Source organism: Pongo pygmaeus, chromosome 19 (assembly GCF_028885625.2).
Source record: "Pongo pygmaeus isolate AG05252 chromosome 19, NHGRI_mPonPyg2-v2.0_pri, whole genome shotgun sequence".
Lineage (NCBI taxonomy): Eukaryota > Metazoa > Chordata > Mammalia > Primates > Hominidae > Pongo > Pongo pygmaeus.
The window spans coordinates 85,142,576-85,154,900 of NC_072392.2; the positions used below are offsets into that span (position 1 = coordinate 85,142,576).

Genomic DNA, 12,325 nt, shown 5'->3' on the forward strand with positions numbered 1-12,325 from the left:
TCTTGTGGGACAGAGAACAGTGATTTCAACACGGGGAGTGGGGACCAGGGAAGGTGCCACAAAGAAAGTTAAGCTTCATCTTGCAAGAATAGCAGCACTCCCTATACCTTTTTTCCATATCCTGGGGTCCAGTGCAGCCAGGGATGCCAACAACAGGACCACCTGGACATGTCAAAGGGCGCTGCACCTCCTGATGCTGGGCTCTGAACACCTCCTGGAGGGAGGGGTTTGGAGCTGGATCTGGAAGGAGGAGCCCGGACCGGCTCCCTGGAGAAGGGAGTGTGTCCAGGCTGGGATCACGGCCAGCAGCAAAGGCAATTAAGTGAAGCCAGCAGGGCTTGGGGGCAGAGGCTGACAATAAAGGCCAGGGGAGGGAAAGCCTGTTAAGCTCCAGCGGAGCAAAAGGCAAAACGAAATAAAGGCATTGCGAAAGGGCTGGGAGAGAGAGGGAAAAGGCTGGCGGGTGGAGTGTTGGAATCTAACACAACTGGAGTGTTCCTGGACTCTAGCAGTAATAGACCCTCAGAAATGTGAGCACAGAGGAGCGCCCCATCTTCAATCTCAGCCTTGCCACCACTCTAGAAAGCAGAGACCCTGTGTTCTCCCCAAAGGACCTCTCGCTGGCATCGCCCTTCTCCCTCAACCCCAAGTCAGGGTCCTTCCAGGCCCTGCAAAGGGGATCTGGAGGAGCAGGAACCACCTGGGTTGGGGTGGGGCCTGGCCCGGGCCTGGCGTGGCTTGCAGGGTCTGGCAGTTGTGTCCCACATCTGGGGTTTCAGGAATTCTGACCTGAACACGCACTCCCACACTCACCTTCATCACCAGGTGAACAGGCACAGAGGGGAAAGGAGGGACACACCCACCCACGCCCTCCTCCACAAATTAAAGAATCCGCAGGGCCGTCGGAGGGGAGGCTGGATGTCCTGGGCGGGTAAGAGAGGTGGCTGGAGACGCGCTTTCCCTTCGGTCCTCCTGGGGAACACTTCGCTCGGCTTCCTTCACTCCAATAATGTGAATGAACCCTGGGAGAGGAAGAGAGAGAGAGCGCGCGGGCGCGGGGAGGGGAGGGGAGGCGAGGGGGAGAAAATCCGGGCTGGGGAGAGAGGGGAGCGCAGAGGAGCGCACAGCCGGGCGGGGGCCGAGGCTCGAGGGGCGGCGCCGAGAGGAACGGGGCGCGGGCCCGGAGCGCGGCGGCGGCGGCGGCGGGGGAGGCGCGGAGGGCGCAGGGCGGAGGCGCGGGCCGAGGAGGGAGGGCGAGCGGAGAGGGAGGAGCCCCCGGCCGCCGCCGCCAGCCCGCCCGGCGGCCCGCGCAGCCCGCACTCGTCGCCGCGCCTCGGAGTTTGAGCCCCAGCGCTGCCGGAGCGCAGGCACGCCCGGGGCGCGAGGTCGGAGCGCGCAGCGCGGCGCCGCCCCCCGGCCCTCGGCCCCCCAACCCCGGTGCCCCCGGAGCGGCGCGCCGAGGGAGGAGGGCGGGCGGGCGCGGCGGGCCGGGCCGGCGGGCGGCGGACTATGAGGCGCCCACCATGGTGCGATGCGACCGCGGGCTGCAGATGCTGCTGACCACGGCCGGAGCCTTCGCCGCCTTTTCGCTCATGGCCATCGCCATCGGCACCGACTACTGGCTCTACTCCAGCGCGCACATCTGCAACGGCACCAACCTGACCATGGACGACGGGCCCCCGCCCCGCCGCGCCCGCGGCGACCTCACCCACTCTGGGCTGTGGCGGGTGTGCTGCATCGAAGGTACGGCCAGCCCCGACCCCTCGCCGCCACACACACACACACACACACACGCGCGCGCGCGCGCGCGCTCACACACACACACACGCGCACACACTGCCTGGCGCGCGGGCCGGGGAGAGGGTGGGCGCGGCGCTGGCTCCGCGCGAGACACAAAGGAGCCGGAGCTGGCGGGCGGGTCCCCTCGCGGCCAGCTGTACATCAGCTCTGGTCCCTGTCGGCTGGGGACCTCCCCAGCACACCGATCCCACAGACTCTCCACGCGCACACCCCCTCGCCCACAGACACAATGAAACACACCGAAACTCAAGCACGCGCGCGTAGCCCGGGACCCGAGCGATCCCCAGGGGCCGCGCCGGCACCCCCGGGAGAGGTGGAGGCTGGCGAGGGGGCGGGAGGAGGCTGGGGTTGGGGGGAGCGGACGGGAGGGGGGAGGGGTTGCTTGGCAACCGGTGTCTGTGCTATTGCTATGGGAACTGGCCATCCTGGGGCGGGGCCGGCCGGGGGCGGGGCGCATCGGTGCCGCTGGGCGCTCTCTACAGGCTCGGGCTGAGGGGTGGGGGCAGAAGTAGGGACAGAAGTAGGGGCGGGGGCGCGGTCGGAGCCGGGGTAGGGGCTGAGTTCCGAGCGGATCTAGGGTAGCTGGGTAGGCCCAGCCCGACGCCCGCCTCGTCTCCCACGGAGTCACCGGCCCGCTCCTCGCTGCGCGGTGGGGTGGTAAGGGGAGCGACACCGAGTCTCCCCCAACAGAGACAGCGACCTCGGTCGCGGCCCCTCAGCAGGGAGGCTGCGGAGACCTCAGTAGGAAACTAGGGTGTGCAGGACCGATCTGCGGACCGGGAACAGACTGGGAGGGGCGTGGTCATCTCGTCGGAGCTGGGCACTGCGACCCCCAAATGCTCCTGGAGGCTGAGTAGTAGGTGTCCTGAGGCTGGAATGCTAGGGGACCAGGATTTCAGCCCCGGGACCGTGGGGACAGCTCCCTACTGGGGAGGGGCCTGGATGCCTCCAACGCCAAAATGCGCTCGGCTTCGGCGCCTTCCGGGCGCCCTTCTGCCCGGCTGCGGAACTTGAACTAACAGGTGGCTGGGGAGGGGCCACCTGGTCCCGGCAAGGTTGGGCACAGGTTTGCTGCTTAAGCGTGGCGCTCAGATCGGGGACCGGGTGGAGGGAGTTGGTGGGGGCTTTCCTTTGATTTTTCAAAAACCCTTGGACAGAATTCCCTCTTTCTTTTTCGGTAACCTTTCCCCGCGTGTTAACTCCGCCCCTCTGTTGTTCGGGAAGTTCTCCCACACACCTAGCCTTCCTTACTGCAGTTCCAACCCCTGCACAGAGTTCAGCCGCGGTTGTTTCTTGGTGGAGGTTGGCAAGGAGATCTTAAAACCATAGCCCTTTTCTGGCCGCATTTGAAGTCATCTGAAAAGAGGCTTTGTGAAGCTGGATCTGCTTAGTGAAGTCAACTTGGCCCCCTTTTCCCCTCCAGACCATGCTTGTTCTCATCTCATCGGGGATCCTGCCCACCTCTGTCTCCCACTCCCACTCCCAAAAGAGGCTGCTTTGCCCTTTGCAATTTGGAGCCTAATGGCAAGGCTGAGTGGCGTCTGCAGGTAACAGAAATGTGCAATCAGTAGTTCGAGAAACACAGCCACACAAAAGAGCTAGTGGGCTCATGATCACACCCTCCTCTTTTCTTTTGAAAAACATCATTTTTAGTGTGCAATTGCTCAGATCACGAACACCTACTCCTCTCCTCTGGAGAATGTACCCACGTCACTACCTGCCACAGCACCTGAGCTGGATACAGAACAGGGGCTGCAATGCCCCATATTCCACCTCACAAGCAAGTTCCATCAGGTGCCATCTGCCTGGCACAGTAAGTCATAAGTCATGCCACTGGCATGACCCGAAGGCATGTGTGGACCCAGGGCCTTCCAGTTTCCCAGTGGAAATTCTGAAACTAACTCCTCCCCACCAGCAAACCTGGCTTCCTTTATTAATTCCTCATCCTAATTAGGATTAATGCTGCACTTAGCATCTTGCCAGCTGCCTCGAGCCATTTGCACTTCAGTGTTCATCAAGAGAGCCCCAAGCTGATCTGGGCAGCTGGCTCCACTAGCAGAGGGAGCCATCTGGGGGACCTCACCGAAAGAACTGGGCTGCCTGTGTTATTCCCCAATGCTCAGTGGTTCTGAGGGCCATAACATCCTTGTGGGACCCAGGGCTGGGAGAGTGGGTTCAAGATTCCTTGGCTAGAATCATTGTGACAGTCCCTCAACCTGGGTGGGAACTGACAGCTTTCTCATAAAAAGCACATCCCTAGACCAACAGCTCTCAACCACCTGACACCTCACCTCCTACGATGCCTCCACCTGCCAGCAAGTAGCCAGAGCTGAGGCCTGGACAGCACCTAAACCCTAGGCTGGGGACATGTTCTGGGGACATGGAGGGAGGGTTACCTCCATGTTGGCTTTCATGTATAAAATGCGTTGTTTCCACCTGTTCTCTAGAAAAGTATTCCAAAGCATTACCTCCAAAGCAAAATGAACAGAAGAAAATGAAAAAATCAAACCTCTGGACTGAAACTAAAGAAATACTGCAGCAGGCAGCTAATAAGACTCTGAGGGTAAAGGCAGAACTCTGAAGGGTTTGCTGGCAACTGGCAAACAACCGATTCAGTTGCATGTTCGTGTCTTATAAATGATGTTGCCGGGCCAGGAAGCCCAGCCCTCTGTGTACTTAAGGCATCCATGCATTCTGGCAGGGCTGCGTGCAAAAGACTGCTGCTCCCAGCTTCACCAGGGCTGATCTTGTCTTAGCCTCTTTCTACCCCTCAAATCAAAGTCTCTCCCTTCTGCCCGCCCCTCCGCTGGAAAGTGTCCAAAATACTCAAGTGTGCAGAGCCTTGTGCACATTACCGCATGGCCTGCCCATGAGAGCCCTGGGAGGGCGCTGTCTTCACCCCCATCTGCAGATGAGCGAGGGAGGTGCAGAGAGGTTCAGGGACTTGCCCAGAGGCGCCCAGGTAGGAGGCAGCCGGGCCAGTTTGGAGCCTTTGTCTCACTACAAAGCTCTTCTCACCAGATCATCCTGCCTTTTCCCAAACAGCTTCTGGGTTGCCATTAAAAATAGAACCAAGTACTTGACTACCCAGTGGAGCCCAGCTCTGAGGTTGGGCTGGCGGCAGCATGAAGGCATTAGAAGTGAGGATGCACAACGGATATATAAATTGCATAACACACCTTTTCCCTTCTTTTCTCTTCCCTTCCCTTCTTTTCCCTTCTCCCTTTTTCTCCTCCTCTCCTCTCTTCTCCCTTCCTCCCCTCTCTTCTTCTCTCCCTCCCCTTCCCTCACCTTCCCTCCCCTCCTCCTCTCCCTCCTCTACCCTCCCCTCCTCCTCTCCCTCCTCTCCTCCCCTTACCTTCCCTCCTTCTCTCCTTCCTCTCCTCCCCTCCCCTTCCCTCCTCCTCCCTTCCCTTCCTCTCTTCTCCATTCCTCTCTTCTCTCCTTTTCTTTCCTCCCTTTTCCTCTTTCTCTTTCAGTCTTTGTCTATGTCTCTCTCCCAATCTGTTTCTCAGTCTCTCTGTGTCACTATATCTCTTTCTCTTTTTTCTCTCCTTCCACTGTGTGCTAGACTGGTTGCCACAGTCAGTCATCTCCCTGCCTTCTGAGACACTCACCTCATTCTTTGTATCTTTGGTGACACCCAGCCAAGCCTGAGGACATAGGAAAGGGGTAGTAAACCTTTTTTCAAGGTTTATCAAAGGCATCACCAACCAACATTTGTTCAATCTCATGCATTCTGGAATTCAGTGGGTACAGAATGTAAGCAAACATCACAGAACATGTACTCTTGCCAGGGGCAGAAGAGCCCGTGTAGACGTGGAAGGGAAGAGGAGACTCTGGACCCAGAGGGCAGCAGCTTGTGCCACATGCCAAAGCCCTGCCACCCACACCAACTCTAGAGAACTCACTAGAGCCATCCAGTCCCCGTGCTGCCATCAGGAAAGCTCTCCACCCAAAGAGAAGGGTCCTGGCACCTCAGCCGTGCCCGTCCCCCAACCTGATAGAGAAAGCTGCCTCCAGCATGCCTAACAGCTCTGCCAGGGCCTTAATATAGCAGCCTTGATGCTAGGGGTGGCCCCCATGCCTGTTTTGTGCCAGCTCTGTGCTGGGCACTAGTGGGGGAAGTTATGGAGAAGGTTCTGGAACCTGAGAGTGAAGGAGTTCTTTGCCCCAGTCATGTTCACGTGTCTCACCTGGGCAGCATCTTGCACACCAGTGTACCCAACCTTTCTTCCCACCATGGAACACTGAGGAAGAGGAAGCATTAGCCCTGCACCCTGAGGAGGGGATTGAGAAGACAGCCATGGATGTCTCCCAAGGGGCCCCAGCTGCCCCGAGCCCCACCCAGGTGCCCACAGGTGGGAGGCTCACTTTTTCCAAAGAGTTTCCTGAAACTCCTTCCTGGTGGGTCAGCTGCATGGCTCTGTCTTAAACCACACTCCCTTGGCCAGGCGTAGTGGCTCACGCCTGTAATCCCAGCACTTTGGGAGGCCGAGGCGGGTGGATCACGAGGTCAGGAGATCGAGACCATCCTAGCTAACACGGTGAAACCCCATCTCTACTAAAAATACAAAAAAAATTAGCCAGGTGTGGTGACGGGCGCCTGTAGTCCCAGCCACTCGGGAGGCTGAGGCAGGAGAATGGCGTGAACCCGGGAAGCGGAGCTTGCAGTGAGCCGAGATCGCGCCACTACACTCCAGCCTGGGCGACAGAGCGAGACTCCATCTCAAAAAAAAAAAAAAAAAAAACAACGAAACAAACAAACAAACACACACACACACTCCCTACATAGGACCATTCAGAGAGGTTTCATCAAATAATAGCCTTTCTCCACCCACTCCAGGCCTGGCGCCGGGCTTCAAACTTTTCTTATCTGTGTTTGCTTCCATTTTCTCTTGAAATAACCTAGAGGCAGCCTGTCCAGTCAGGCCCAGGTGGGTGACAACATAAGAGCAGGCACCCCCTCCCTGATGCGCCAAGTACCACCGGCTAGAATCCTCACCCTGGACCCCCTTTGCCCTTGGGTGCTAATCATCACAGCCATCACTATGGAAGACCTTCATGCAGGACTCACATTCGTGCATGTAATTGCCAGCAACACCTCAAGGTAAATATTAATTATTTGCCTTTTATAGTTGTAGAAAATGAGGCTTAAGACATGCACAGCTCCTGAGTATTGCATCTCACTGCCCGGATCACGGCCAAGGTGAAACATAGGAGCTCTTCTGTCCACTAGTCAGGGGAAATCCTTTATTGGAACCATGCAGATTTGGAAGGGGCAGGTAAGGGGGTTGTTGGAGTCAGCTTGGGCTGACATCATAAAATATGATAGACTGGATGGTTTAGACCCCAGATGTGAACTTCTCACAGTTCTGGAGGCTGGGAAGTCTAAGATTAAGGTGTCGCTGGACTCAGTTCCTGGTGAGGTCCCTCTTCCTGGCTTGCAGATGGCCGGCTTCTTCATGCAAGTTCCACAGGGCATAACTCAGGAGCACCAAGGGTTTTGGGTTTAGCATCAGCTGCCCCTCACACCAGGGCAGGGTTTCTCAGCCTTAGCACTGCCGACATTGGGGCCAGATCATTCTATTAAAATGCTCACATGGTGGAGAGAGAGGGCACCAGCTTTTTGGTCCTTTCTTACAAGGGCATTGATCTGGTCATGACCCTCGCAACCTCTTCTAAACCTAATGACTTCCCAGAGGCCCTGTCTCCAAATAGCATTGTTTACACAGAGGATTATGTCTTCATCATATGAATTTTGGGGGCACACAGACATGTGTCCATTACAGACATGTTCCCGCCCTGTCTGTGCTTCACAGCTGGTGCTTACTCTCCAATCATTCAGGAAGAGGCCCTTCAAAAAGTCTCAGTAGGAAAATCAGCAGATCTTTCAAATAAATCCCCTGTGTCAGTCTCCACCCCGGCTAATTTTTTTTGTACTTTTAGTAGAGACGGGGTTTCACCGTGTTAGCCAGGATGGTCTCAATCTCCTGACCTCGTGATCCACCGGCCTCGGCCTCCCAAAGTGCTGGGATTACAGGCATGAGCCACTGCGCCTGGCCAAGGGAGTGTGGTTTAAGACAGAGCCATGCAGCTGACCCACCAGGAAGGAGTTTCAGGAAACTCTTTGGAAAAAGTGAGCCTCCCACCTGTGGGCACCTGGGTGGGGCTCGGGGCAGCTGGGGCCCCTTGGGAGACATCCATGGCTGTCTTCTCAATCCCCTCCCCAGGGTGCAGGGCTAATGCTTCCTCTTCCTCAGTGTTCCATGGTGGGAAGAAAGGTTGGGTACACTGGTGTGCAAGATGCTGCCCAGGTGAGACACGTGAACATGACTGGGGCAAAGAACTCCTTCACTCTCAGGTTCCAGAACCTTCTCCATAACTTCCCCCACTAGTGCCCAGCACAGAGCTGGCACAAAACAGGCATGGGGGCCACCCCTAGCATCAAGGCTGCTATATTAAGGCCCTGGCAGAGCTGTTAGGCATGCTGGAGGCAGCCCAGACTCTGAGGATTTCCAGGACATAGTGACAGAAGTACCGAGTAGGAAGGGGCCTCGGGTCACCAGACCCTGAGTGTCAGAGGCGAGGAAGCCACAGCTAAACTGGAACAGCAATGTGCAGGGAAGGGGGCCTGGTGGGCCTCTGTCTGCTCATCTGAAAATGGGGCCTGGCTGTTCTGGAACACTCCTCCCACCTCTCACTCTCTGTCACACAAACCCCAGAGAGCCTCTGCCCGTAGCTTCCACGTTGAAGGTGGATCGGTGTGGCCTCATGGAGGGTCCTTGCCGGAGGAGGGGTTTCTAGCCAGAAGAGCCTTGTGGAGGTTACTTAGTTCAGTGACTTTTGACCCTTTTGCTGCTGAGACACACACACGGGCTACAAGTCACCCGCCTGCTGGGTGTGCTGCTGTTCCCTCATTCATTCTTTCAGCACAGGCTCACTGAACACCTGGTCTATATCAGACATGCAGGGCTCAGGGTCACAGCTGCAGAAAGGACAGACAGGTCCCTGCTGTCCTGGAACTGATACTCCTATGTATGAGGCAGTTGGCACTTCTAGGTGCAGATTTATGTTATGGTGAAAACAGAGCAGGGGGCGTGTGGGGAGTGGCTGGAGGGGGCTGCTGTTGGCTGGTCAAGGGGACAGGAAATTGCCAGGGAAGGTCATGTTTAAGCCAAAACCTGAACCAGAAAAAGGACCTGGAGGGAGAACCTTCTAGGAGGAGGAAAGGGCAAGCCGAGGCCCCGAGCAGGAGGGAACCTGGTGAGGACGGAGGAGAAGGGAGCAAGGAAGAGGTCAAGGGGTGGGCTGTGGAGGCTCTGAGGTCAGGGTCAAAAGCCTGCTTTATTTCACATGAGATCGGTGCTATCGCAGAACTTCGGGCAAGGAAGTACGGTGATCTGGTTTATGTTTTTAGCAGACCTTCTGACTGCATTTGGAGATGGAGATATCAGGAGGCAGGGGAGGCTACCAGGAGACCCATCTGGACATTGTGGCAGACTGGAGACCTGGGGCTGCATGGCAGCAGCAGAGATGGGAGAAGTGGAGGGATGGCCCGGGGAAGGGGATCAGGAATGAAGGGTGACCTCCCAGATTTGGGGCCACAGCAGCCGGCCAGGCGGCAGCACCATGGCCAAGTAGGAAAGACAGAAGAAGGAACAGTTGTGGGAAAGAAAGCCAAAGGTATGCCCATGGGGGTGCCAGATTCTGACACTACTGCCTGACACCCCACAGCCTAAAGTATTGCTGGACAGTTCCATAGGCCATAACTCAGGAGCGCCATGGGTTATGGGTTCAGCATCGGCTGCCCCTCGGAGCAGGGCAGGGTTTCTCACCCGTAGCACTGCTGACACTGCGGCCGGATCCTCTGTTACAGGAGCTGTCCTGTGTGCTGTAGGTGTTTAGCAGCATCCCTGGCCTCCCCGCACTGGAACCAGTAGCGCTCCTCCTTCTCCAGCTGTGACAACCAAAAATGGGCTCAGACTTTGCATATGTCCCTGGAGGACAAAACTGCCCACATGGAGAACCTCTCGAGTCTAGGGGAAGCATCGTTTAGGGTTGCAGGGACAGAGGGCAGAAGGGGAAGGCATGATTCCTGGTAGCTGGAATTCCAGTCACTTCACTTCCCTTCGAGAAAGCACATGGAGCCTGGCGCGGTGACTCACACCTGTAATCCCAGCACTTTGGGAGGCCGAAGCAGGCACATCACCTGAGGTCAGGAGTTCAAGACCAGCCTGGCCAACATGGTGAAACCCCGTCTCTACTAAAAATACAAAAATTAGCCGGGCGTAGTGGTGCATGCTTGTCATTCCAGCTACTCAGGAGGCTGAGGCAGGAGAATTGCTTGAATGTGGGAGGCAGAGGTTGCAGTGAGCTGAGATCCCACCACTGCACTCCAGCCTGGGTGACAGAGTGAGACTCTGTCTCAAAAAAAAAAAAAAAAACAGAGGCCAGGTGCAGTGGCTCATGCCTATAATCTTAGCACTTTGGGAGGCCAAGGCGGGTGGATCACCTGAGGTCAGGAGTTCGAGACCACCCTGACCAATATGGTGAAACCCCAACTCTACTAAAAATACAAAAGTTAGCCAGAATGGTGGCGGGCACCTGTAGTCCCAGCTACTCCTGAGACAGGAGAATTGCTTAAACCTGGGAGGCAGAGATTGCACTGAGCCAAGAGCTCACCACTACACCCCAGCCTGGGCAATAGAGCAAGACTCCATCAAAAAAAAAAAAAAAGAGAGAAAGCACATGAAACACAAGTGGGGGAAGCGATCCTATCAATGGGATGACCTGGCATATGCTTTAGGGGCCAGCCCCAGTCCTTTATTAATGGTAATGCTTACCCTACCCACAATGCCCAGAAGGTGTCCACCCTGGAGCTGAGAACCACTAATGCTGCCCAGTTCTTATGCTGTGCAAGCCAGGGAAGCTCAAGACAGGTGAGGCAGAGTGATTTACGCAAGGTGGCAGGGCTCAGGAGCAGAAAGTGGCTGTGGGGCTGCCTGGCTGGGGCTCTGTCCCAGCATAACCTCCCCTGGGTGTGTACCTGGGCAAAGGTTGGGCAACACACAGCCACCATAGCATGGGGCAGCAATAAGTGCAGAACAGCGATGGAAACTCCCTCCCGTGGTCTCTGTGCCTCGGGCCTCCATCGCGGTTAACCTGCATACAATCTCAGAGAAGCGGCACTGCCCTCCACGACAGCCTCCCCTCAACAAGGATGCTCTCTCCAGCGGGTGCATGGGCTCGGTCTCCTGGGAAACAGCTTCAAAAAGGGAACAAACTGGTTCTAAGCTCCAGGGAGGGGCCAGGCAGGGCCTGCCTGGATCTGCCCCCAACATCCCATCCCCCAATTCTTGTTCTGCATCCCTGTTATACTCCGGGAAGTGCTGTGTGAGACTCTTTTCTGAACTGCGAGGCAGGACATGGTACCAGACAAAGGACTTTTTTTCTAGCATTATCAACTTCTTCCAATGAAAACCTTTTCAAAGCTGTGAAAATGACATCCCGTGATTTTACTGTTTGTTTACTTCTTCCTCCTTCAACCATAAAAGAAAGAAAGGGACAAGATAAATAAAGAGATGAGGGACTGGGGCAGATAGAAAAATCAAGTAGGAAAATGAGAGATGATGGCTGCGTCCAGCTAGTGTCCACAGTACTGACTGCAGAAGCCAGCTGGGGGCCGAGACAGGCCACAGCTTTGTCACTGAGCTTCCTGGGGGCCAGGACAAAGAAAGGAGTGTGGCCAGAGGTGTGTTCACAGGGGACATACAATAAAAGGGGAATATTTCATAATAGAAGCCCAGCTCTTCCTGATACAGAGGCCTGGAAAAAATGATGCCCCTTATTCAAGAGATATTCTGTTAAAATGGACTCTGTTGAAAAGGCAGCCTGGGGTAGGGGAAAGAGGCCAGGCTTTGGGGTTGGACCTCTAGAGTTCAAAACCCCAGTTTCCAGGCAGCCGTGTGGCTTTGGGCAGGTTAGGTGACCTCTCTGAGTTCTTGTTGACGTCTGGAAAGTGGGATAATGAGGCAGTGAATGGAAAGGTGCCCAGCAGATACCTATGGATGCCCCCTGCGCGGAGTGCTCGTTAGGATACCTCTGGGTGGAATCAGCGGTCCTTGGTGTCTGCATTCTTCGAGGCTCCTGGGTGTGAGCCGATGAGGTGGAGACAATGACAGACTGAGCTGCCAACCCCCAGCGTGCACAGGGGACCCTTCTGGTGAAGCACCACAGCCTTTACAAAGCAGCCACTTCCGCCCCCACAGGCCCCAGGCTCTCTGCAGGCTTTTCCCAGGGTCTGTCTGGAGTTGGGCTTGTGTCAAACCCTTTCCTCCCCCATTAGTCCACGTGGAAGCCGCCGCATCAGATGGCTTTGCGGTGCGTGGGCTTGTAAGGGCTTTGGACTTTAACTGGAGCTGCTCTTGCACCTCCACGGCACTCCGATGCCGTACCCTGTCTCTGAGGACTGTAGACCCAGAGCAAGCTCTCCACGTCACCACATCCAACCTGGCCTGCCTGC

At 56.3% G+C, this 12,325-nt stretch overlaps 1 protein-coding gene across 2 annotated transcripts in view; it reads left to right on the forward strand.

Annotated features, from left to right (window-relative positions):
* Window positions 1-1,271: 1,271 nt before the first annotated feature.
* Window positions 1,272-12,325, forward strand: part of CACNG4 (calcium voltage-gated channel auxiliary subunit gamma 4) — a 74,620-nt gene continuing 63,566 nt past the window's right edge. The window contains exon 1 of one of the 2 annotated variants that reach the window (XM_054459606.2): window positions 1,272-1,743. In XM_054459606.2, coding sequence (XP_054315581.1) covers window positions 1,524-1,743 — 220 coding nt within the window. In that variant the 5' untranslated portion in view covers window positions 1,272-1,523. The remainder of the gene's footprint in view (window positions 1,744-12,325) is intronic. The other variant, XM_063656475.1, reaches the window with a different exon arrangement.